The 26695-nt window shown below is 45.8% G+C and overlaps 1 protein-coding gene across 7 annotated transcripts in view; it reads left to right on the top strand.

Annotated features, from left to right (window-relative positions):
- LOC138489334 (uncharacterized) overlaps nt 1-21540 on the top strand; it is a 168528-nt gene extending 146988 nt beyond the window's left edge. For 5 of the 7 annotated variants that reach the window (XM_069617045.1, XM_069617043.1, XM_069617046.1 and 2 more), the window contains one exon: nt 19242-21540. In XM_069617045.1, the coding sequence (XP_069473146.1) occupies nt 19242-20662 (1421 nt within the window). In that variant the 3' untranslated portion in view covers nt 20663-21540. Of the gene's footprint in view, nt 1-4919; nt 5402-19241 lie in introns of those variants that run through there. The other 2 variants (XM_069617048.1, XM_069617047.1) reach the window with 1 other exon arrangement.
- The last annotated feature ends 5155 nt before the right edge of the window (nt 21541-26695 follow it).

The raw sequence follows: 26695 nt of genomic DNA, 5'->3' as shown, positions 1-26695 counted from the left end.
TACAGTATGACGGCTTTAGACATCTTGGGACATCAGCCATGTCTTGGCTTTGTGCTTAAAAGAGTGGAAAGAGGGCTCGATCCTAATGGGGTTAGGCAATGAATTCCATAATTTAGCGGCGAGGACCGGGAAGCTCACACCTCCCGCTTTTTGAAGTTTGTATCTTGGTACATTGAGGCTAAGTGTTTGGGCGGATCTCAGTGGGCGTGTTGAGGAATTATGAACAAAACGGTTTGCCAGGCAGGTAGGGGCCTGATTGTACACACATTTATGTGTGAGGGCAAGTGTTTTAAGTTATATTCTTTGGGTGACCGATAACCAGAGAAGGCTTTGTCTAGTATCTGAGATGTGTGAAGATCTAGGAAAGTTGAGGGCAGCCCTAATGGCATTGTTTTGAGTGACCTGGAGTTTGTTTAAGTTGCATTGACTAGTCCCTATATATAGTGCATTGCAGTAATGTAGTTTAGACATAATAAATGTCCTAGCAAGAGTAATGCAGTGGGGGTGGTAAGGAAAGGGCGGCAGGCTGAAATCAGCTTGCATCCGGTGGCATACTATTCCAGAACTTTGACCTCCCCTGAGAAACATTACACTATCATGGAGAGAGAGAGCTCCTGGCCATCCGCTCCGCGTTCAAATAATGGCGACACCATTTATTGGGAGCTAAATACCTGATTACAGTTTTCTCGGACCACTGCAATTTGCAGGCCCTGTCCACAGCCAAATGCACAAACTCGAGACAAATCCGATTGCATCTGTTTTTTGTCCAGTTAACTTTGTGGTCACCTATCGGCCGGGTCCCTTGCACGGCAAGGCCGATGCTCTTTCACGCATCGAAAGTGACGTGACAACTCCTAAACCCGTCACTCCCATCCTGCCCAAGGACGTAGTGGTCTGTGTTTGTGTGGCTAACGTTTCCCTGCTCGAGGGTGTCCGTCGCTGGGCGCGGATTATACCAATGACCTCCAGACTATTCAAGCATGCCTGGTATCAGGCTTGCCTTTTGTACAAGGACGTCTGTACATACCTGACGTTAGGACTAGGCTACAAGTATTACGCTGGTCCCACGACGTCCGTCTAGCAGCCCATCCAGGACAGGCAAAAACATACTACTTACTCCACAAATGGTGCTGGTGGCCAAACATGAAGCAGGATGTAGGGAACTACATATCCAAATGTTCTATTTGTACACAGTGTAAAACCATACCTGGCAAACCAGTAGGTCTGCTACAGAGAATGCCTATACCTCACCAACCATGGCATACGGTTTCTCTAGATTTTGTAGTTGAGTGCCCACCAGTACGAGGTATGTCAACCATCCTTGTGGTCATAGACACCTTTACTAGGATGGCTGGATTTGTTGCATGCCATGGTGTTCCTTCTGCCTCTGCTCTGGCCGCACTCTTCTTTGACCATATCGTGCGGCTCTTCAGTCTCCCTTCGGTTCTCATTTCTGACCGGGGATCGCAATTTACCTCCCGTTTCTGGTTGGCCCTTACTAATGCTTTAGGTATTGACGTACGCCTGTCCTCATTCTACCATCCGCATACCGAAGGACAGACAGAGCGACTCAACACTACTTTGGAGCAGCATCTCCGGTGTCTCTGTCTGCAATTTCTGTCCGACTTGCCCTCAGTTTTGGGGGCGGCCGTGTTTGCCTATAATAATGCACTTCATACACCTGCTGGATGTTCTCCCTTCTATGCTATGTACGGGCAGCATCCGCGGGTCTTACCGCCTACATTCCCATCTTTAGCGCAAGTTCCGGTGGCTCAGGCGGCTAGGCAGTCCCTGCTTTCTGTCTGTACGGCGGTGGCTCAGCATTTAAAGAAAGCACAAGACTGCATGAAGGCACAAGCTGACAAACACTGCATACCTGTCCCTGAATACCATCCCGGTGACCAGGTTTGGCTCTCTACTGCGCACTTGCGCATTCCAGGCAAGCACAAGCAACTTCCAAGTTACGTGGGCCCTTACCCGGTCATCAAACATATCAATGCTGCGGCTTTCCGTCTGGTGGTCCCTTCTCGTTGGAGAATACACCCGATCTTTCATGTCTCGTTGCTGCGACCCTACCAGACTTCCTCGTGTGCCCGCTCCACTGAATGTACAAGGGGAACCGGAGTACAAGGTACAGGCCATCCTAGATACTCGTGTTGCTCGGGGTACCCAATACTATCTGGTTAATTGGAAGGGCTATGGTCCCGAAGATCGGACTTGGGAGCCCGCTGTTAACATCCATGCTCTGTGTCTTCTGCGGGCTTTCCATCGTTCCCATGGCCGCTTCACTGGGGGGGGGGTGCCCTCCTTTGCGGGAGGGGTACTGTCATATCCCATGCCTCTCCAGGATTCCGCTGTGTCCGTGGGGGAAGGACCTGGCGGTTGCCATGGCACTTAGGGCAACACCAACAGCGCCGTATCCATGGGATGACGATATCCAGCAGGATTAGCGCTCAGTGATGGCGTGGAATGCTTGCTCCCATGCGTTCCATGCCTCACCCGGAAGTACGCTGTCTACTTAGGATTCGCCTTCACAACTTGCCGGTGCTCCTAAACCATTAGCTTCGGCACGGCTAGCAGTGTTTCCTGGTGATTCCACGTTATTCATGTTCCTGTGTTTTGACTAGGCTTTTGTTTCTCTGGACTCTGCCTCGGATTCTGAATCTGTGTTTGGCACTCTGTTCCCTCAGATTGTCTCCCAGTTCCTTTTGACCTCAGATTGATTACTGGCTTGCCATTGCGTGACCCTTCCATTTCTTGTTGCCTTGTTACCCCGCCTTCCCTGTCACTCTTCCTAGCGTTCTCCCGCTTACCTGCATCCGGACTTTCAACGTTGTGCACACGCGTCCTCGCCTCACTGGACGCTCTGCTGCTAAGCAAGGACACACCCACCTCTCACAGAGGAGAGGTAGGACACTTTCCTGTGGTTCCGTAAGGCATACTTTTCCTCTCACTTACCTTGACGCTCTGCTGAATCGAGTAAGAGGATTTCTATTCCCATTGTTTTGGACTATATGCATGGACGCTCTGCTGGTATTTCCTTGGATACTTTTGCCTTCCTCTGCCCCAGTTGCGTCCTCGTTCTGCCCGGGTTAGGGGTTTCCTCTGCCTACAGCACATACCTTCAATAGATACCTTTGCTTCTGGATATCAGCTGAGTTCATCTGAGTCTATTTGCTCCAATTTACCTTGGGCTACTCCACAAGTAGGTTCAGCTGCGATCAAGGGATGGCAACAGGTAAGGTTATGGGCATTTGGGGAGTGAGGAGTTAACGACAAGAAAGAGAGAAAGGTATTTATTGTTTGCCTTTTGTTTTCTATCTTTTAGCTCTGCTGTGTCTCCTGCCTTTTTGCCTGAGCCCTTGGCCTGACAGGTTATTATACCTTGCAAGCCGTGCTCTCAGGAAGAAAGTCTTATTATCTTCGGTAGGAGTGGGTCTGCTCGACTTTGCAGTATCTGGTGGCAGACCCCACAGAGTACAACACAAATATTGACACTTCACCATACAGTGTCTTCCTCTAGGCTCTCGGCATCCCATTCTCCTACGGTTTTCCATGAGTTTTGCTGGCCTCTCTATTGCTCCTCTGCTGCTTTGCTCCAGATTGTCCCACCTTTCATACACCTGACTATTGATAATAGGCTTAGGGTGCAAGTTCTCAGTGTGTGATCTTGTTTTTAAGCATGTTAGTGGGACATGCCTGGCCTTTAGGTTTGTAACTCACAGACACCCTCTTCTTTGTCTCAGTACTATAATGGCACTTTCTATAGGTAATCTGCATTACTCTTGGGATGATCTTCTTCTTCCCAGTACTGGACTTCACTTCAGTGGAAACAATAGGATAAGAATGACAATATCCTATAAAAGCTGGGGAAGGGGAAATTACGTCACTTTCATAAAAGGGGGAATAGTGTGTCTCACCCTCTGGCACTCTCTCCCCAAGTACCCTCCACCCGGGTGATCCTTCCTCTCTAGTTCACCCCCAGGGTCGGAATCCAAAAGTGCTGGCTCTTCCTGGCCACCTGAACAGAAGATCTTCGGGGAGTAGATGTGAGAGTACCTTCAGGTTTCTCACAAGCTACTAAACGTGTGTGTGTGTGTGTGTGTGTGTGTGTGTGTGTGTGTGTGTGTGTGTGTGTGTGTGTGTGTGTGTGTGTGTGTGTGTGTGTGTGTGTGTGTGTGTGTGTGTGTGTGTGTGTGTGTGTGTGTGTGTGTGTGTGTGTGTGTGTGTGTGTGTGTGTGTGTGTGTGTGTGTGTGTGTGTGTGTGTGTGTGTGTGTGTGTGTGTGTGTGTGTGTGTGTGTGTGTGTGTGTGTGTGTGTGTGTGTGTGTGTGTGTGTGTGTGTGTGTGTGTACACAGTACATGGAACGCTATGCTGGACAGAGCACATGGCTATTGGGTGAGTACAACTGCCAATGCATGACCCCCTGACCTATGTAACTGACAGTCTCCACACATTGCAACGCTTCACAATACAGATGGTCACAGTGTGCCTGTACAAACCCTGCCAAAGGAGATGCACAACCAAGACGTGTCGTAGCACCACAACCAAACACGTAATGAGGGAGTGAGTCCCTCCACCCATCCAATGCACCTGTGCCCCCACAATGCACATGATGAGTGCATATCTGACATTATGCATCGATCCACGTTCACACAGTGACCATTGACAGACTGCTCTGCATGTGTACATCACTGCACAATGCCATACTTACCTAACACTAATGCACAGCGAGTCGTTCACCACTGTCAAAGCGCCAATATTGCAAACAATTACCCAGGAATGGGATTCACCCACTAGTCCCATCAGCGCAATGCCCCATATGAATGAATCACTAATGGTACATGAATGAGCTGCATCTTATCCACACATGGATGCCACTAACAGTGACATGTCCCCTTCCTTCCCATTCCATGTAGGTGATGCAGGATATGCACTCACGCCATGGCTGATGACGCCCATACGGAGGCCAAGGAACAGGCATGAGGAGGCCTACAACAGGGCACACGTTCGCACACGTGGCATGATCGAGAGGACATTTGGTTTACTTAAGGCCAGGTTCCGCTGCTTCAGCAGATCTTGGGGATCATTGCTGTACAAGCCAGTGAAGACGGGTCAAATAGTGGTTCTGTGTGCCATGCTGCACAATCTGTGCATGCGCAGGAATGTCCCCCTGCCCCCAGACACAGAGGATGATGATGAAGTGGATGATGAAGATGACGATGGGGATGGGATGGATGCACTCCCTGGCAGGGGTGCGCAAGATTGACAACATGCACGGGATGCACTCATTCGCAGTTTCTTTTGAGGGACTCTACATGAACAGCACTGCATGCTTTTAATGTAGCACCTTTGGGTCCAGCGCGCATAATAAATACTAAACAAACAAACAATAAATGGAGTCACTGTACATCAAATAACAGTTGTCCACTCGTCAATTCAATTTCAACTAGGATTTAATGTTAACAAAGCAGGAACGAAGGTGGAATTGACAGGAAAGCTGTACACCCGTGCCCACCCACCCCCCAAACGTACCCACCCCCACCCAGGCCCCAACACACTACCCCCATAATGGACCTCCCCCACCTCCCAAACATACCCACCCCCACCCAGGCCCCAACACACTACCCCCATAATGTACCTCCCCCACCTCCCAAACGTACCCACCCCCATACACCCAATGATCCCAAAATGTCTTGTGGACACTCAATCATAGTGGACACTATTTCCGGCCGCGCTTATGTGCAATAGCGTCCTTCCCAGAGGTGCCGACCAGAGCGCCTCCGTGGGCTGCCTGAGACGGAACTTGAGGGGGTGGTGGTGGTGGATGGCACTGGTGGCGTGACAGGTGGCACACAGCCAAAATACGCTTGCTGGGCCACCAACATGGACTCGGCAATGGTGGACATTATGCTATTGCCCTCCCTGACATGGCGTGACAAGGTCACTATTGGTGAGGCAAAACGGCCGATGGCCCTGGACAGGCGACGTACTGCTGTTGCAGTGCTTTCCCGTTGCAGCCTCGCCTCCTCCCGCTGCTGCATCGCCTCCTCCCGCTGCAGCCTAGCCTCCTCCAACTGGCTTTCCTCCAGCTGTGCTAGTCTGGCCTGCTGTTCCTCCATGCCCTGCATGTGTGCACTTAACTCAGCCATTGAGGGTGTTGGTGACCTCATGGGGCTGTGCAGGTCTGGGGGGCTGAACTGCAGGTTGTGGATGGATGAGAGGTCACACATGTCATCCACCTCCTCCTGTCCTGCATCTTCAAACTGCACGACTGGGGCACTGTCGCCACAGGATGCAGCATCCTCCTCAGTGCACACTGCCAGATCAATGGATTTGGTGGCCACGGTGGCAATGAGTGCCATTTGTGTGGCAGCTGCCTGTACGGGGTTGGCCACGTGGGTTGGGGCATCCGTGCCAGATCTTGCTGGTGCAGGTGGCTGTACTGGGTTGGCCACGTGGGTTGGGGCATCCATGCCAGATCTTGCTGTTGCAGGTCTTGCTGGTGCAGGTGGCTGTACAGGGTAGGCCACGTGGGTTGGGGCATCCGTGCCAGATCTTGCAGGTGTCTGTGTCCCGGAGGTGGTGGCATTGGCATCCCGAGCAGGACAGCTGCATCGGTCACGTGCAGGTGGACGTGGCATTGCCTGTTGTGCCATGTCACTGTCACTTGACGTGCCTGTGGGGGAATCGGGGGCATGATGTTAGTTGTGTGATGGAATTTGATGGGTCCATCACATGCATCACACTGAACGTTGTCTGCCCACTTGCATGTACACACATTTGATAGGTGTCGCAATCAGGTGTGTGTGTCTCAGCCTGTACTCAGTCACGCACCGTGTGCATGTCCAGGGGGCATGTCTTGAGTGCGTGTTGCTTGTCACTTGGGTCATTGGTGGATGCATTGGGCTACTCCTGCCCTGGCTTGGGGGGGGGGGTCATTGGTAGATGCATTGGGTCACTCCTGTCCTGGCTGGGGGAGGGGGGGTCATTGGTAGATTAATTGGGTCACTCCTGCCCTGGCTTGGGGGGGGGGGGGTCCACAAACATAGCTTTGTACTCTGTGCACTTACCAGCATCAGCAGGTGGGCATACTCCAAACTCTGCCTCGCCGACGCCCTGTATCCCCTCGAGGTGCAGGATACTGCTGCACCGCTCCTCCCACGAATGGAGTTTCAATGGGGATGCTGGGCCTCCACCGGTGCCAGTGCTGTGCAGGCGATGTGCAGCAAAAAGATTCCGCACTCGCAGCGGTAGGTCATCCCACCTTTGTGGCAGTCCTTTAGAGTGCGTATGGTCACCCCAAAGGTTGTGCACCTGTGTGCAGCTTCTGCGCAGACCTCCTTATGGCGTTGCTGGTTGCTGCGCTGCTGGTCTGCGCTGAAAAGCAGGTCTGCATTCCCTACGATGTGCTCCACAAGCACTGTGAGCTCCGCCTCACTGAACCTCTGCTTGCGCTGTCTTGTAGCAGGGATACGGGATGCCATTGTGGTGGTTGGTTTTTCCAACTGTAGGAGGTGATGTGGCCTGTAGTCTGTGAGGATGGCAGTGGATTGTGGTTTAAATAATGGCTGCCTCTCTCTTTCTGGTTTTCGCGATCACAGTGTATCCGCTTCCGGTAATTCCATGTCTGTGTCGGCGGGTGCAGTCGCGGTATTTCCACTGCTATTAACGTTTCCGCGTTGTTCTGGTGCGCCCGACCGACAAGCCGTAATTGGCCGTTGATTGCGCAAGCTTGCGGTCGTGGAAACGGTGTCACCATCGTCACAGAATCAACGGATTACGGACCGGCGAACTCGTAATGAGGCCCTGTATTTTTATACAAGACTGTCTAAATTGAATTATTGTGTGGACATTCTGTGCCCTTGACCCTACTCACACTCTCCTGAAAATAAGCCTGGACTGCTCTTCATTGCTACCTTGATTGGGTTTGGGGTTTTGGCTAACCTCTCAGAATTCCCTGTTCACTATAACTAGGGTGGTCTCCTAAAATCTTTCCACCAGGCCAGATTCTGGAAATCCATCTTAACAGGTCTGCTGGCTTTATGCAGCAGGAAAAAGCAGGCAAACCCCATAGGAATCCATTATAAACGACAGGCAGCATTTACTCAATTTGCACAGTGGAGTGCAAAAGTGCAGGGCAAAAAGCGGCATACACGACCATGCAACTACCCAAAATGTGTTGACCCGGACCCACCTACATGTATGTCTAGACGTCACGTGTGCCCGCTGCCGAATTACGGGGAACACAAAAACGGGCCCCATTGAGTCCTTGAGTTGCTTCAGATTGCTAGCTAGAGGGACGGGCCCCATTGAGTCCTTGAGTTGCTTCAGATTGCTAGCTAGAGGGACGGGCCCCATTGAGTCCTTGAGTTGCTTCAGATTGCTAGCTAGAGGGGCGGGTAGTGCTTCCCATGAATATTTGTTCACATTCGCATTCCACTGTGCTAACTGCCTGGTGAGCTTGATAAGAGGTCTTCCAAAACGTTCAGAATATTGCATCTTATTTACTAATTTGCTACACTTGTAAAATCCTTGCGAAGAAGTGGTCGCCATGTTAGGTACTGTAATGTTACCACAGGAAAAAACGAGGGCACATTTTGACTGAAGCAGACACATTGAACGAATATGATTGGACGGTTGGTCATATGCTTCTTAACATCCCTGTCCAATTCTTGGACGTGCCTGTGTTTTACACACAAAAAAAGTAAATGTTTTTACTTTGGTTTACGGTGATGGATGAACACCAGTGAAGTAGCCCATCCCCCATGAATTGTTAGTTCTGTTTATTTGGTGCTTTGTCTGCAAACTGTAAAGTCCTGCTGCATATTTTTTTTATGAATATAGAGGCACTTTCTAAGCTTGTCTTGTTAACATTGGAGCAAAATGTAAATGGCAAACATAGAGCTTGGAATCCTGAGGTGAGTTCAGATGTGGCTGCTGCTTCTAGCTGTCTTCACTGCCAGTAAATCTGCCAACGTAATGTTCCTGCTAGACGTCTTACGGGAGGGGACTGGGCTGTCATGCAGACCTGGAGCTGCTGCCCAGTAGGAAGCTCGAACAAAGCACTAGGCTGAGGTGTATGTATTGGGGGTGCACAAATATTGTATTACATTTTATATTCAATGTAAACTAAGATTTAATTACCTATCAGTGTGTATGGATTGGGCGTATTGGCTCTATTAGCCCAGCTTACTAAACCTGATTACGATCTCATAAATAACATTAAAACCTAATGTGAATCCACATTTGCACTCGCTCATGGAATAAACCTTCCAGTGTTTAAAAAAAATGTATTTTTATTTGTTGTATAAACTTATTTCAAAACAAATTTGCACAATCATTTTATAATGTACAAATACAACATATAGATCAATAATTTCATTCTAAATATACACAAATGTACAAATACAACATATAGATCAATAATTTCATTCTAAATATACACAAATTCTCTCAATATAAATTTTACAATATTGAATAATAAATCACAATTTTCACATTGTGGTATTAAGCTAACAAGTAGGAACTCAAAATTTATGGTTATTTCAATATATTTCTTCTTCTCTAAACAGATGTGGGAAGCTAATAACTCTTATTCCTAATACTTTTCGGCCAATTAAGTCCTCCTTCACAGGAATTCTCAACTCTGTCTTCCTGAAAACACAATAAATAACTATTACCAGCTCTCAAACTTAAAAGCAAAAGTATTCATCTAATCAGTTAATTTCTTTTCAGTAACCTGTGTACCAGTCTTGCCATCAAAGTCTTATCATAAATGTTTTGTCTATAAAAAAAAAACAGTAATAGTTTCCATCCTTTTTTTTATGTGTTCTCATTTACCCAAATCATAAATGAAATTCAAATTTAAAGATTTTCGTACCCAACCATTTAGTTGAATCGTCTTATACTTTGTTGTAAAATCTATCATAAAATGCCCCATTCTGTTACTGGATAGTTCTTTGTTAGACAAGTAAATAGTATTATCTTCTTTCAAATATGTTCTATATAGTATCTGTCTAATATCAAACAATATACTGACCTGTTGTATCTTGCTGTGGAATACCACCAATCTCTAGAGTAATCTAGCTCAATGCCTGCTCTGTATTATTCTCCTCTGTTTATACAAAATGGAGTCACGCAACTTTGCTCACAACGTCATCACGTCATGTAAAACGGCATGCAGCGCATCTTGTCACAGCGCAGCGTCGTGCAGCATCTTTCATACTACATTATGCTTTCAATGTCTCCATATTGTGACAAATCCTGGGATGTCGTCCCTTCTCCCATAGGGGGAGGGGTGACCCTTCTCATGGGGCAAGGTTGGTGCGGTCAATAATCCCCCTGGGGGTGGTGTACCATGGGAGGAACACATTGGGATGCAAAACCCTTATTGTCATGAATGGCCGTTTTCAACCCTTCTGGACTACTTGGTCCATGATGCACCGCGGCATAAACTCTGCGACATTCCAAGATGGCCGCCGAAGTAGAACTGTGGCGGTCTAGTCATTGCATGCTCTCGCAGTTTCCTAGAAATTCAGCACTCCCCCGCGGCTCCGCGCGTCTCAACTCTACCCCTACGAGTTACAGACGTTGTTCGAGTTCGTTCTCTGTACTTTGTACTTTCTTGTTCATTCGCTCCTGGACCCCCCTCCTTTCTATCCCTTACCTTCATTATCCTCCTTCCTGGATGTAGAACTCGCTCCTGGATTTGAATGCTGTCGGCTTGGCAGCCGGCTTCCACGCTGGAACCCGAGGACTTGCGTTCCGGATTATACAAGTCACGGCCGGTGAAGAAGAAGGAAGCCTCGTCCCAGAAGGAAAAAAAGGTAAGAATAAAGAGAGCTTCGGGCAATTATGGGATGAGGGGCGACACTCTAGGGAGAGACAGCAGTATTTACCCACCCCTTCACAACCTCCCTCACCCTCTTACCCCATTGAAGATCCTGTAGCCCTCTACACTTCCAAGTACCTGTGTAAGGTAGACACTTCAACCTCCACAACAAGCACTGGGACAAAGAAGAGTAGGGACTACACATGTGAATCATGTAGAACAAAATGAAGACGAGGAAGAATATCAGTACCTCAGTGAATCACTTAGTGAGGATACTGCAACGAGGAAGATGCACGGAGTGATGAGGAATACTCCAAAGAACCAGCACGTGCATTCTAGTCAATATGGACAATTAATCGCAGGGGGTTCTTTAAAAGGAAAGGAAGGACTAGCTTTGTGGGACCGGCCTCCAGGGAGGAACCGCGAAGTTCAAGGACGCTGGAGAAGGAGAACGGACCGGGACATCACAAGAAGGAAAAGCGAGTCCAGAGGCAGTTCGGTATCAAACCGACATGAAGGAGAAGCTGAGGAAGAAGCTTCCAATGAAGCGGGAGGTCGTAGAGAATTGGAAGCAGAAGTTCAGCCACCAGGAAAAACGCTTCCCTTTCGAAGCCACCTCAGAGCGAAGGCAACCACTGCGAGAAAACCACACAGCTGACAGCCGGCGTCCGAAGAGCCCCAACAATGCTGCAGACCAGAGAAAAAGGTACATGGGAGGTAGGGGAGACGCAGAGGGTTCAAGCCAGTGGGATAAAAGTGGGAAAACAAAGAAAGGCTTCACATATAGGGTCTGGGACATCAGGGCAAGAACAATATTGGACTGCAGAGGCTTCAAGAGTGATCATCACAGCAGTCACAGTCCTGCATCTGGCAGGATACTATACCAGGTGAACTACAAATAAAGGCAGTATATGCTGGTCTGGGACCCGCACCCATAAGTCCAAAGCAAAACATCAAGAGTGCTCATCTTAATCACAGTACCTGGCAGGAGAGTACACCAGACCACCCGAAACAGCAGAATATGCAAGTCTGGGACTCGCACCCATAAAAAAATATGAAGGCATCGAGAGTGCTCATCATAGTCACAGTACCTGGCAGGAGAGAATACAAGGTAGACTACCTGGAGCAGCAGAATATGCAAGCCTGGGACCTGCACGCAAAAACAGTACCAAAAGCATCAAGAGTGCTCATAATCATCACAGCATCTGGCAGGAGAGTGTACCAGGTGAAACAAGCAGAGAAGCAGTTGTTCATTATGTCAATTCCTGGCAGTGAGACCACCCAAGTAACCCACCAACAAAGCAAGTGAAGAAGCAAGAGAAGATAAATACCTCTTCTTCAGTGCTATTGTGGAAGAGAATTATAAACCAGGGGAAGGGAGTTGTGAACACTGAAAAACCTGTATACAGAAGGAAGAAGAAGACACCAGGGGGAGGGAGTCATCTCCTATATTGGCTGCAAACAGTGAAAGAAAGCCAGGGAAACAGGAACCCTTTCTTTGGCAAACTGTGCTAAGAACTGGCAAGATCTCCTGTCCAGAAGGAGGGAAGCATCCTTTTGGACCTCCTAGAGACATTGGGCCTCATCACAAGTTGGGCGGTATCTTACCGCCGGGATACCGTCCAACTCGTGATGAGGCCCAATGTCTATAGGAGGCCCAAAAGGATGCTGCCGGGATACCGCCCGGGCTAATAGCGTTACCGCCAAACCACCCAGCGCTATTAGCGCCAGATCATGGGTTTGGCAGAACAGTAATTCCCCATTGGGCCCATTTTGGAATTTCCCATTCCCCATTGGGCCCAATGGGGAATTTTCAGCGCAACCGTCGGCGGTATTACTGCGCGATAATTGCGCCAAAAATCGGCAAATTCCTGATAGAATTACCGCCACATTTAAGGGTTACCGCCAGACCCGTGATGAGGCTGATTATCCTTAGTTGAATATAAGTGTTGGGGCCAGAAGTAGGTTTGACATGACGGTGGACATTTATGATTTGCTGGACATTCTGACAACCCTTACTTTATTAGTTGAGGCAGGGAAACACCTCTTAGCAATAGGGATAGCTGGGTTATTCCTTTTCATTTCATGATAATAAATGTCTAAAGCCAACAGCATGCCACCTTTGTGTTGGTTCCTTGCTTCTACACCCTTACAGTATCCACTGCAGATTGAACAAACTCATGTTATTTATACTTAAATTCTACCACATATCAATATTACATTAAGACCATGTAATCCTTATTAAAATATTTTAACAATCGAAGTTAGACAAATTATTAAAGGTATGACTATGCTATGCAACATCTCAATATCTTAATTGTGTAAAGTATTTGGTGTCCATTAGTTGTAATAATGTATATCTTATTAAGTGGCAGTAATTACATTTCACATCTGTGAATTTAGTAATACCAAATTAATTTCTATTGTCAAGATCTCTATAGTCAAAATACAATATTTGAGCATACTCTGTGTTTGTTATATATGTAATGATATACAGGTCTCTCAATCACATTACTTCTCTTAGTTAAGAAATCTTTCTCACAAGAAGAACATAAATCCCATTCTATATTAATTCCTTTAGGTGCAACGCATCCATTTTCCTAATACAAAATATTTCTCTCTGCAGCATCAACATATTCAAGTTACCCCCTCTCCTAGGTGAACTAACTTTCTCTAGTATGACAAATTGCATTTGTACAATTGTGTGTTGTTATCAATAAAGTGTGTAGCCACCGGGGACTTAGCATTTCATGTGCGTACATTAGATTTATGTTCTATCCACTTAGTTTTAACTTTTCTGGTGGTCATCCCAATGTAGTAGTCTCCACAGGGGCACCTAATGCCATAGATTACTTTGGTAGAATTGCATGTTGTTGAATGATTTAGTCGGATTGTCTCTGCAGTATAGGGATGGTGTAATGTATTTTCCTTTATAGTATTATGACAATGCTGACTATTTTGACAAGGATGTGTTCCTTTTGTTAATGCCATTACAACTGACATCAGCTTTAACTAACAATTTTCTCAACGATCCACTTTTCCTATATGCAAATATTAGGAATTAATTAAATAACTTGTTGAGTGCTGGGTCTAATAATTTTAGAATTTCCCAATTCTTCTTAATCATTTTCTTAATTTGCATACTCTGAAGTGAATAACTGGTAACAAATACCAAGTTAGAAATGACCTTATTTTTCCGTGTTAGCTAATAAATCTTCTCTTGATAATTGTTGTGTTCTCTCCATAGCTCCTTTTAAGTCTGTTCCTTTGTAACTCTGTTCACAAAATGTTTCTTTCAATTCTCGCCTTCTTTGTATATACTCCGAATGATCAGATATATTCCTCTTATAACGTAAACACAGACTATATGTCGTCTTGGGGTGAAAGTTATGTGCTAGAAATAAACTGTTCCTGTCAGTTGGCTTACAGTAAATAGTTGCCTATAACCTCTCATCTTTACAATAAACTTCCACATCTAGAAATTGAATCCTTATGTTACTATATTGACATTAATTTCTTCTTAGGTTGTATCTGATTAATACATTGAAAACATTCCAAGCTAAATTTGTTTAAAGCACTACTCCAAATGCCAAATATATCATCTACAAATCTCATATAAGATTTTACGTATGTTTTCCAAGAGTCTTTCCACAAGATATTATCTGCCTCCAAATAGAACATAAATGTGTTGGCATATAGTGGGGCCATTGCTGATCCCATAGATGTCTCTGAAATTTGAAGAAAACCTTGATGTTCAAACCTACAAAATTGTTCATTAATACACTTTTCAATAACGTTATTACAAACACTTTATCAGCAGGAAAATCATCAGTTTTCAAAAGTAAACATTCCATTGCAGCTAATCCCTCTTGAATGTGGTATATTCAATGATCAACTTGCCACATTTAGAGAATGTGTGTATATTTTGAATGAAATTATGGATGTATAGTGTTTATACATTATGAAATGATTGTTTAAATTGGTTTTGAAATAAGTCTATTCAACAGATAGAAATAAATGTTTTTGAAACACAGGCAGGTTTATTCCATGAGCGAGTGCGAATGTGGATTCACATCAGGCTTTAATGTGATTGTAATCAGGACTAGGCTGAAGTGTACTGCTTCTCTTTGATGACCTGCTGCCCATTACTGAGTCCTGACAGGCAGTCGGTGGAGGTGCGGCTCTTTTGTTTTATGAACTCCTGCTTAAAATAGCGTTTAACAGGACAGTATGGTAATGGCCAGCAAGTTTGACTTTCAAGACAGATGAGTTGACTCAGCCTAGAACAGATGCATCTTCAAGGATTTGCTCTCCTTACAGAATCTGGCTCGACGTGTCAAGGCAATGGGAAGGAGTTTGAATCATGAACCGTGTACATGTAGAGCGACACTGGTATTATGTCTTTTAATAAACATCAAATGATAGCCATGTGAAAAGATAGTCATTTTAGGGTTGACTCGATAAATGGTTGACGAGCATGTTTTATAATGGAAAATGCATGAAAGGCAGACGAAAAAGACTGCCAAACATGATTGTTAAGCAGAACAGTGTTGGTTGCAGGCAACTAAAGAATGTCTAGTGCAGTGACGGCCATGTATGGGAAAGGTGACAAGTCCAAGTAGCTTTGAAAACAATCAGCGCAGTGATACCTCCGGGTCTGGGCGCTACAAACAAATTAAATAAATAAATGAACAAATGCTTGGAATCAGTCTGACCGGACACGCACTGGGCAAAGACAGAACGATTGCCAGCCAAATTGAAAGTGGCTCCCCTCATCGCTGTCAAATGTAAAAAATTTAAATCTAGATGGGACATTTATTTGCATTTTTTGTTGTTATTGAATTAAATTCAGTTTTAGTCAGCACCTTTTTATTTTATTATTTAAAACGCAGACCTAACTCGAGAGCAGTGGAGCACTGTAGAGAGTGTGAGTAGCCAGCCTTTGCGCTGGCATCTTTTAACAATAGTGCAGTACTGTGAGTGGAGGTCTGTGCGTCGATATGTGTGTCCATTGGAATTAGTCCTTGGTCAGGTGTTGTTGAAAAAGTCACGTTTTAAAAGATTTGCGAAATTTGAGAATTGTGGGGGCATTCCGGGCCAACCAGGATAGAGTACCAGAGGGTGGGTGCGTGACAAGAGACGGATTGTAAGCAGATCCTCTCTTTGCAGACGAGTTGTTCAAGCTGGTTGGTGGATTTGCTGCGTTAGAAGCATGTGCCACCTGATATGTGGAGTTTAACTGACAGGTACGCTGGTGTGCTACTCGTGACTGCTTTGTAGATGAAGTAACCACAAAAGAGAGTTAAAAGGCAAATCCCTCCGTTAATGCCCAATATTGTAACACTTGGAAAACAGAAGGCTAGGTAATTATAAAGATATTCCTATGGCTGAGTCCCTAGCCAAACACTTAAAAGACCCTAACTGTGAGTGATCTCGTACCAAATGGATGTGGGCCCTAGTTGGAGCTGCTGGGCCGACTACAAATGGTGTTGAGATCCTGTCCCTGTACTCTCTAAAACACTTTCCTGGTGTCTATTAGGTGCACACAGAAGTAGAGGTTGATATATTATATTTTAATCTGTCGCCTCCATGGTGTGTGTCTTATCATTAAAAACAAAATAACTGTTTCTATGTCCAATAGTCAATAGAAAAGATTTTTTTTTAAACGAAAAAAGGAAATTCTTCCATCCAACAATGGTGAGAAAGGATACGTGTGGATAACTACGTGTGGATAACACTTTCCATTTCTTTTGTACACAAGCCCTCTATTTTCTTTTACAAGGGTATTGGAGTCTGGGTTATCAACCAGACCAATTAAACAGTCAACCGGTTTCAGCTGGATTCTCAATTAGCCGCTTTCTTCAGGACGAATACTATTTGTAAATTCTTGTATTCTTATGTTCTCAAAAATATCTTCAACACTGTGAAGAATTAGAGGTTGTCTTCTAGGGTCCACACTTTGATAGCAAGAAGCGATTCCTGATCCTATATGGACAAAGACAAGAGAGACAATGGGGACTACTGTCAGTCTCAAGTACTATCATAAAAAGCCTGTTAGAAACACATATTTCACTAGTGATTCTGTCTCGAATTGATGAAGAGACTCTCCTTACCTCTGTGGAAGAGTCCTAGGGATAGAGAAAGCGCTGTATGCTCAAAAGTATGGTGGTTCTCACTGCGTCTAGAGGTCTTAATTGCGTCTTGTTTTTTCTCCTTGCTTTAAGACCCTGTAATTCAAAAAAGGGACATATGTGTACCCAAAGGTATGTGTTGTCTACATGTCCACATCAAGCTTGTTCGTATACATTGGGTTTTTCTATATATAAATTGACCACATCTAAATGTGTGGTATTCTCATTTTTCTTGTCTATGGCATTTCATAAGGTGTCTCTCCCAATGGGGGCAAACTGTGTTCCGTTTTTAGATCCGTGTAAAACCGTGTAGGTCTATAACATAAGCCATATACCATATCTCCGGACCATCTTGTTCCCGAAGTTTGTTATATTCTGTACGTAACAGGCACGTGATCATGGGTGCCGTGTCACATGATTGCTATCGCTTTTAATTTACCGGCTGAAGACACTCTACTTCGGGCTCCTAGACTGTGTAGTTCGCTCTCCGGCACACTACCGCACAAGCGCAGATATGGCCACAGACCCTACACAGTCTAGGAGCCTGAAGTAGAGTGACTTCAGCCGGTAAATTAAAAGCGATAGCAATCATGTGACACGGCACCCATGATCACGTGCCTGTTACGTACACAATATAACAAACTTCGAGAACAAGATGGCGCGGTACCGGAACAGATGATCGCAGGCAGATTGAATCAACCCATAGAGGTAAGCACTAACTTCTATGCTCGGTCCGGAGATATGGTATATGGCTTATGTTATAGACCTACCCACAGAGGAGCTTCGCTAAAAGGGGAGCTATACATCACTGCCCACATAGATACCCAGTTTTACACGGATCTAAAAACGGAACACAGTTTGCCCCCATTGGGAGAGACACCTTATGAAATGCCATAGACAAGAAAAATGAGACTACCACACATTTAGATGTGGTCAATTTATATATAGAAAAACCCAATGTATACGAACAAGCTTGATGTGGACATGTAGACAACACATACCTTTGGGTACACGTATGTCCCTTTTTTGAATTACAGGGTCTTAAAGCAAGGAGAAAAAACAAGACGCAATTAAGACCTCTAGACGCAGTGAGAACCACCATACTTTTGAGCATACAGCGCTTTCTCTATCCCTAGGACTCTTCCACAGAGGTAAGGAGAGTCTCTTCATCAATTCGAGACAGAATCACTAGTGAAATATGTGTTTCTAACAGGCTTTTTATGATAGTACTTGAGACTGACAGTAGTCCCCATTGTCTCTCTTGTCTTTGTCCATATAGGATCAGGAATCGCTTCTTGCTATCAAAGTGTGGACCCTAGAAGACAACCTCTAATTCTTCACAGTGTTGAAGATATTGTTGAGAACATAAGAATACAAGAATTTTCAAATAGTATTCGTCCTGAAGAAAGCGGCTAATTGAGAATCCCGCTGAAACCGGTTGACTGTTTAATTGGTCTGGTTGATAACCCAGACTCCAATACCCTTGTAAAAGAAAATAGAGGGCTTGTGTACAAAAGAAATGGAAAGTGTTATCCACACGTAGTTATCCACACGAATTCCTTTCTCACCATTGTTGGATGGAAGAATTTCCTTTTTTTGTTTAAAAAAAATCTTTTCTATTGACTATTGGACATAGAAACAGTTATTTTGCTTTTAATGATAAGACACACACCATGGAGGCGACAGATTAAAATATAATATATCGACCTCTACTTCTGTGTGCACCTACTAGACACCAGGAAAGTGTTTTAGAGAGTACAGGGTCAGGATCTCAACACCATTTGTAGTCGGCCCAGCAGCTCCAACTAGGGCCCACATCCATTTGGTACGAGATCACTCACAGTTAGGGTCTTTTAAGTGTTTGGCTAGGGACTCAGCCATAGGAATATCTTTATAATTACCTAGCCTTCTGTTTTCCAAGTGTTACAATGCTTTGTAGATGATACATGCCGTCTTGAACATTAGCCTGGCTTGGCCCCTTCAATACGTTTCCCGACATATCCTTTGATAGCGTGAAAAGTAGTGAAAAAGGCACAAAAATTAAATTTTTCCTTTCCTTCCAATTGCCCTCTTTTTATAATGGTGGGTTTCACCCCCATTCCCCCCTATGATGTTTGCTCACACCCATTCCAGTGTATCATTGTACATCCCACACAGTCAGTTATATGGCTGTTTTCATACTATTTTATGGCCCATCCAGACATTTTAGTTAAAAATTAAATTAGAAAATCTTTCAGTATAACATCAATAAATATGTGTCTTTTCTCTGTATGCAGGTGCTCAGAGCTTAACCAAGCCTCTAGAATATGTGCCGTCGGGACAAGGAAACATGATGTTAGTATATGAAGGTTATCTCTACGGACGGGAGAAAACGAGAGAAGACCGCATCATATGGAAATGCAGCGAGTATACCACACTGAACTGTGGTGGAAGATCGTTTACCAAAGGGGAAGAAATTATACTGAGAAGGGGACACAATCATGCTCCAAATTCAGCAAAAATTGCGGTGAAACGAAAATTGCAAGAAATTGGGTATAAAGCAATACACAGTGAGGAGAGTGCTGGAGATATTATAAAAAATACACTGGCCAACACAGAGCTGCACATAGCAGCAGCCTTGCCAAGCACGGAGAGAATAAAAAGAACCATCAACAAAACACGTCAGAAGATTGGGCGTACATCAGGATGCCCAAATAATTATAAAGCCCTGGACATTGAAGCGGAAATGCAGAAAACATATAAAGGGGATGATTTCATTTTACATGACAATAAAAGTGATTCCGACAGATTAATAATATTGGGCACTACTGAAAACTTAAATGTACTCAGGCAAGGTACAATTTGGCATGTGAATGATGCAGACCGTACGTGTCCGGCTCCTTTCAAACAGCTATACACATTACATGTGTACTGCCATGATAGACTTACACCTTTAGTTTTTTGCTTGCTACAAAACACAACAAAGCATACTTATGATGCAATATTTAATTTCATCAGAGAAACAGTTCAACCCCACACACCACAGAAAATGTTAATGGATTTCGAGATTCAAGCGATTAATAGCGCCAGAGAAGTTTTTAACAAGATAGAAATTGAAGGATGTTATGTCCATTTCAAACAAAGCATATGGCGCAAGATGAAAAAAGCCAAACTACAATCCCAATATGGACGTGATGCTGAACTACAACACAATGTAAAAGTCTTGTGTGCTCTCGCTTTTGTACCTAAAGACGATGTGGAAAAACACTACGAGGAGGTACTAGAACAGCCTTTTTTCAAAAATAATGAGCTTAGATTACAACCATTTCTTGACTTGTTTGAGGATACCTGGTTGGGAAGAGTTGAGCATCAAGGTCAGAGGAGGCCAGCAAAATGTGCACTAGAATACTGGAACTGCTTTGACTCAATAATATCAGGGGAGGCAAAGACCAACAATGCAGTGGAAGGGTGGCATAACAGTTTTGGACAGAGCTTTGGAGCAAGACAGCCGACCATGTGGAAATTCATTAATATACTGAAGAAGGAACAGGAGTATCAGGAACTGTTACGGGTACAAGCTCTAAATGGCAAAACTCTTAAGAAAACAAGTAAACATTCCGAAATGCTGCAGGAGCGTTTAAAAGCAAGAGTCGAACAGTACGGAAAATACAAGGGCATTGAGTACTTAAACTTGATAGCGTTATGTTTATCTATCTAAAATGCGAATGGGGAAATAGTTACACTCAATATTTTTTTGCAGCAACAGGAAGGTGAGTATTATATTGAAATAGTGCAAATTCAAGTTGCAAAATATCCTTTTGTGTTCCTTTTTTTTCTGATGAGAGTCCCAAAAATTACAAAAGAGACAGCCAAAAGAAAGATTGTCTTCCAAAGACAAAAGGAATGTCTAACTACTTACATGTCAACCAAAAAATGTCGATCTTTTTGCAATGTATCTTAATGTCGACCATATGACCCCATACCAGTGTGACTCTTAATTTCAAGAAATTAGAAATTCTTCCCAGATACCCACAAGAGTGGATGTGGTACCTCCCTGTCGGTGGATGCCTGTCCGAAAGTCATCTAGGGGTATGATCCTTATGCTATATGATGAGAGTTCCACAGAGTCTTTTGACTAAAGTGCTTTTCAACAAGAGCAGATAAGTCTGGAGTTGCCAAGACTTTGTGGATCCACCAAAGTTTTCCTCAGTATGCTTTAATTTGGATGATATTTCACCTTGGTAGATGAAGTCATTGAGATTGGAGCAATTACAGGAAGGTTGGGTTTGGTGATATTAGAACTGCTGACATCTTATGAACATGAGCAAGTCTTGTTTTCTGTGACACATAGAACAGGCTTTGTTCCCCTGCTTCGGGGTCTCAGGTTTCCCCGGTTCTGTAATCATCACTGAGGTTCCCCTGGTTCTAACACGTCCTGCCACATCCCCTGGCTCGGAGTTCTCCAACAAGGTTTCTTAAAGGGGGTGGTCAAGGGGCATGTTCTAATGTTTTTATATGTGTATTTATGATATTGTGTTTTAATGTTTCTTGTACTTGTATGGATATTTATATCCGAATAAAGTTTTATTGACTTCACTTGACAATGGTCTTCAGTGATCATTGAATGGACCGAGCCACTGCTTTTGTAGCCAATGAAAGCAGGTTACACAGTAGTTACAACAGCGCTTCCATGTACCCTCTTGCAGCCCCTGCTGCCATCAAAGTGGAAAGAAATCGCCTTTCTAATGGATTCTTTCCTTCCACAGATTGCTCATCTATATCCCTATGCCAGCCCAGCTGTTCTTCAGAAACTTTTCCGACGCCACGGGGCACAGTGCAGCTCCATGTCAGCTCCACCCAATGCCACTAAGTGTCCAACACTGGACATGACGTTGGGGCTAGTATTTTCTCTACGCCATGCCATGTGCGGATTGTGGGTGGCAGAAGTCGTCTTAGATCTGCACCGGATCTGTTTGTATTGCTTGTGTGAGGGGCACGACACCTAGGACTGTGGGTCATGCCAGTCCATGCATGTTCCTCTTGGAACGGGCGGTGAAAATCTTCACCTACATCCACAAGTCGCGGTCTCGATTGAGGTCACACGGCACAGATCACCGATCTGAGGAGTGGTTGCTCTCATGCAAGGAAAGGGACAAGAAGAAGAAGCACCGATTGAATCCTCGCACCATTCTACTTCTTCCTCAAAATAGTAGAGCCACTGCTCCAAGGAGTCACCAGAGAAGGTGACTCAGGTACTCTTTGCCAACCCGATCCTCCACCCCAGAGGAATGGAAACTTTTTTGCCGGAAGATGATAGACCTCTTTGCCAAGGCGTCAGTGGCTTCGGCCTCAGTGCCTTCGGCTCTGGCGGGCCCCACCGTATTTTACATGACCGGCAGTGTGCCCACTGGGGATCACTCCTGCAAGCCTATGGGCTGGGGCCTGGACCCATATAAGGCTGATGCTTCACAGTGCTGTCAGGCTCTGCCTTCAGGTGTCAAAGTCTCACCATTGAGCCCGGCTTCTTCCTCAGCCTCATCTCCACCGGTTGGATCTGCCGGGGCATACATTCTTTGGGAGTACACTCCTCTTCCACTAAAACCCTTCATGTTGAAGATGTGTGACATCTACGATGAGGAGGATAGATAAGGTGTGCTTTGGGCTACAACCATTGATTCCCAGAGAAAAGAGTGATTTCCCTGAGAATGTTACAGTTGGGGCTGGACACTGCGGACTGTGTGGGCAGGTCCATGGCCACAAGTGTGGTGGTGAGGCGTCACTAGTGGATGCGGACATCAGAATTTGCTGCCAGTGTTCAGGCCAAGCTCTTGGACATGCCTTTCAACGGCAAAACTTGTTTGGAATGAATTCCGATGAAGCTTTTCACTCGTCAAAGGCAATGGCTAGGTCCCTGGGGATAGCTGTTCAACAACCCTGCTCATTTTCTGCTCAGGGTAGGGGATTTTGTTCCTCTCCCACCTATGTTCCGTGTGGATGTAGTCAGGCACCCCCGGGCAGACTACAGGGGATATGCTTCCATAGAGGTAGAGGTAGAACCGAGGTGCTACCACCACCCCCACAGCTCCTCAGGGAGTGAAGCCTCTGTGAGGATTTGTGCCAAGAGACTCCTGTGACAGGGTTGGGGGACTGTGCCAATTCAGCTTAGAATGGTCAATTCCTGGACCTTATAATTCCTTCAACAGGCATACCGTTTCCCCTTCATGTTGCTCCCTCCAGGCCACAGTCACCCGGTCACTTCCTTGCCTCCGGATCCTGTCCTTTTGGAGGAGATCCATCAGCTTTGTTCTAAGAGTGCAATCGAGCTAGAACCGTACTCGGAACAAGGCAGGGCACGGTACCCCACCAATTTTTTGGTGCTGAGGAAAGACTGGAGCTTGCGTCTTCTGGATCCACAGCTGCTGGATCTGTTCCTGCACAAAGACAAGTTCAAAATGGTCACTTTTGCCCAGATCCTACCAGCCCTCGATCTGCAGTACTGGTTGGTCTTCAGGATGCCTACTTCCATGTGCTGATTCATTGAAAGCACAGGAAGTATCTGTGGTTTGCAGTGGGCAAACATCACTACCAGTTCAGAGTACTGCCGTTCGGTCCTTCTTCGGCTCCCAGGGTTTTCACCAAGCTGCTAGGCGTGATAGCGGCTCACCTCAGGAGGGAGGGCATTCATGTCTTTCCCTACCTGGCTGACTGGCTCATCCGAGCTCGCTCCCCAGTTCTAGTGTCGGGGGATCTGCACCGTACATGCACCCTTTTTCATAGCTTGGGCTTTTCCTTGAACTTGAAAAAGTCTCAAGTTCAATTGTCCCAGTCTCTCTGATTTATCGGAGCAGTCTTGGACACTCACCTGGTCAGAGCCTTCCTACCCGAGCACCGGGTAGCAAACTTCGGATGGTGGCTGTCTTCCAATCTCAGCTACAAGTCCCGGCCTCAGCCCTTCTGTGTTTTGTGGGCCTCATGGGCTCCTGCATCCTTGTTCATCCGGGGGTGAGACTGCACAGGAGATTGCCTTAGTGGCTTCTCTGTTGCCAATGGTTGCAGTTCCAGGGCCACTTATCGAACATTTTACAGGTCTCGAACCAGGTTAATCAACTTGCTGGAGTCAAGGGTGATCAGGCTGGCCCTGGTCACTTTCCTCCCCTCTGTGAAATGCAAGATTGTACTGGTCCTGATGGACAGCACAGTGGCCATGCACTACCTCAACAAATGGTGTGGTGTGGAATCTTTGCCTCTGTACAGAGAAGCAATGCAACTGTGATTCTGGGCTCTGGAGAACAGTGTCTCTCTGATGGCGGCTCATCTGGCTGGAAGAGAGAATGCCACAGCGGATGCCTTGAGCAGACAGACTTCGGCCTCCTACGAGTGGTACCTTTCCAGGAAGTTCTTGAGGAGATCTTCTTCTTTTGGGGGACTCCTCAAGTGGACCTCTTCACTTCCAGTGTCAACAAGAAGTATGAGTTGTTCTGCTCCAGGGAGTTTCCTTGTCAGAGAGTTCTGGGACGCACTGATGGTCGAGTGGACCTCTTTTGTGTGTTCACACCGATCCTCGTCATTCCACGTTATTCCACTGGTTCTCAGCAGATTGTGCCTGTTCAGAACCACATGGATCGTGATCGCTCCAGACTGAGCATGGAGAATGTGGTATCCAGAATTGCTGGATATGGCCATCTGCCTCCCCAATTTAAACAGAAGATGGACTCGTCTTCCCCTCCAACGAGAGGGTTCAAAACATGTTGTTCCAGATCCCTCAGTATGTAGCCAGTCTTTGAGTAACTGTACGGAAAGCTATGCGGCTGCTGGTGATGATGGCATCCTGTATCTTCCTGGTTCCGAATGCCCAACTGCGCCCTATGCAGAAGTTGTCACGGAATTCCCCCTTTCTCACCTGAGAGCGATCCTTGCAGGATTTCTTGGGCGGTGTCTTCTTACGCACGGACCTGGTCTTGTATAAGCCCACGCAAGCCTCTTCTGGCTCCAGCGTGCGTTCAGAGTTCCGGGATTCAGATACTCCGGGGATCCAGGAAATGAAGAAGGTGCGCAAGCACGGCACACGGGTCCAGGAAGCAAGGAAGAAGGAAGAAGGGAAAGGGAATAGAATTAGAAGGTCCAGGAACCAGGATAACAGTTCAGCGAACTACAGAGCACACGTCTAGTCGCTACTTGCAATAGCATTGAGACGCGCTGGGCTGCGGGGTAGCGGTCTATTTGTAGATTACGCTACGTCCGACGTGAAGACCGAGGAGGGCGTTTCACGTTAGACGGCCATGTTGGAAGTACCAAGGAGTGCAAGCCCCGTTGTGATAAGGACCATGAAGTCCAAAAGGGGCGCGTTCTGTGGGTCATGACAGCATGCCTCCTCCGAAAACCTGTTCCACCAGGTTTGCCTGGGTGTATGAGATGGTATCTTCTGAGCAATCGAGGGGTATTCAGATTAGAAATTGGTTCCCAGGTTCTTTCACTAGGAGGATATCCTTTCCATTCAACCAAGTACTGAAGCTGACCCCGTTTATAACTGGAGTCGCATATTCGGGACACTTCATATTCCAGTTGGTCGTCCACCACCACAGGAGTGGGTCTGCAGGATTTCCAGGAGGATCGGATGAAGGGTTTTAATAAAGAAGTGTGAAAAACTAGGTGAATTTTATTCCAGGAGTCTGGTAGCTTGAGCCGGTATGAGACTGGATTTATGATTTCCTTGATGGAAAATGGACCATAGTACCGGGGGGCCAATTTATTTGGCCGTAAATGTCGGGGTAGTAGTTTCGAGGACAACCAGACTTGATCACGAACTGCATAAGAAGGCCCTGGTCTTCTTTTGGGATCCGCATATCGCTTAGTATGTATTCTGGCCTTTTCTAAGTGTTCTTTGGCTTCCTTGTGTATGTTGATGAGTGTTTCAATCCAGGAGTCGACGGTAGGTACTGGTGTGGGATGTGGAAGAACAGAGGGTAAAACTGATGGATGGAATCCTTGACTGCAATAAAAGGGGCTGGTCTTAACTGCTGAGTGATCGGAATTGTTGTAGGCGAATTCAGCCACAGGTATTAGGAGCGACCAGTCATCCTGCAACTTGGTGGCGAAACAACGAAGGTATTGTTCCAGGGTCTGGTTTACACGTTCCATAGCTCCGTTGGTTTGTGGATGATAACCTGATGAGAGAGCGCGTTGGATTCCTAGAATGCGACAGAGATGTTTCCAGAATTGTGAGACGTATTGGGGTCCTCGGTCTGATATGATCTTGGAAGGAAGTCCATGAAGGCGGAAACTGTGTTCCAGGAAGATTCCAGCGAGTTCTGATGAGGATGGTAGTTTATACAGGGGTGTAAAATGAGCCATATGAGTGAACAAGTCAATGGTGACCATGATAGTCGTGTATCCCCTGGAAGGTGACAATTCCACAATGAAGTCTGTAGCGATGAATTCCCATGGCCTTGTTGGTAGTGTAGGTTGCAGTAGGAGACCAGCCGGTCTCTTGTTATCTTTTTTGTTTTGACTACGGATAGAACAGGCTCGGATGTACAGTTGTACGTCAGTCTTCATTCTAGGCCACCAAAATTGTCTTTGTGTAAGACAGAGGGTGTTGGTGATGCCACGATGTCCGGAGTGAAGGGTATCGTGGCAGAGGTGTAATATCCTTTGTTGTTATTTCTGTGTGGGGATGACTAGAGCATTATCCTTGAACAAATATCCATCCTTGGTTCTCAGATTCCATTGATTCTTCCTTGAAATATCCTTC

This window comes from Ambystoma mexicanum, chromosome 9 (assembly GCF_040938575.1).
Source record: "Ambystoma mexicanum isolate Mex_15411 chromosome 9, UKY_AmexF1_1, whole genome shotgun sequence".
Taxonomy (NCBI): domain Eukaryota; kingdom Metazoa; phylum Chordata; class Amphibia; order Caudata; family Ambystomatidae; genus Ambystoma; species Ambystoma mexicanum.
This window is presented reverse-complemented; position numbering and strand designations above follow the sequence as displayed.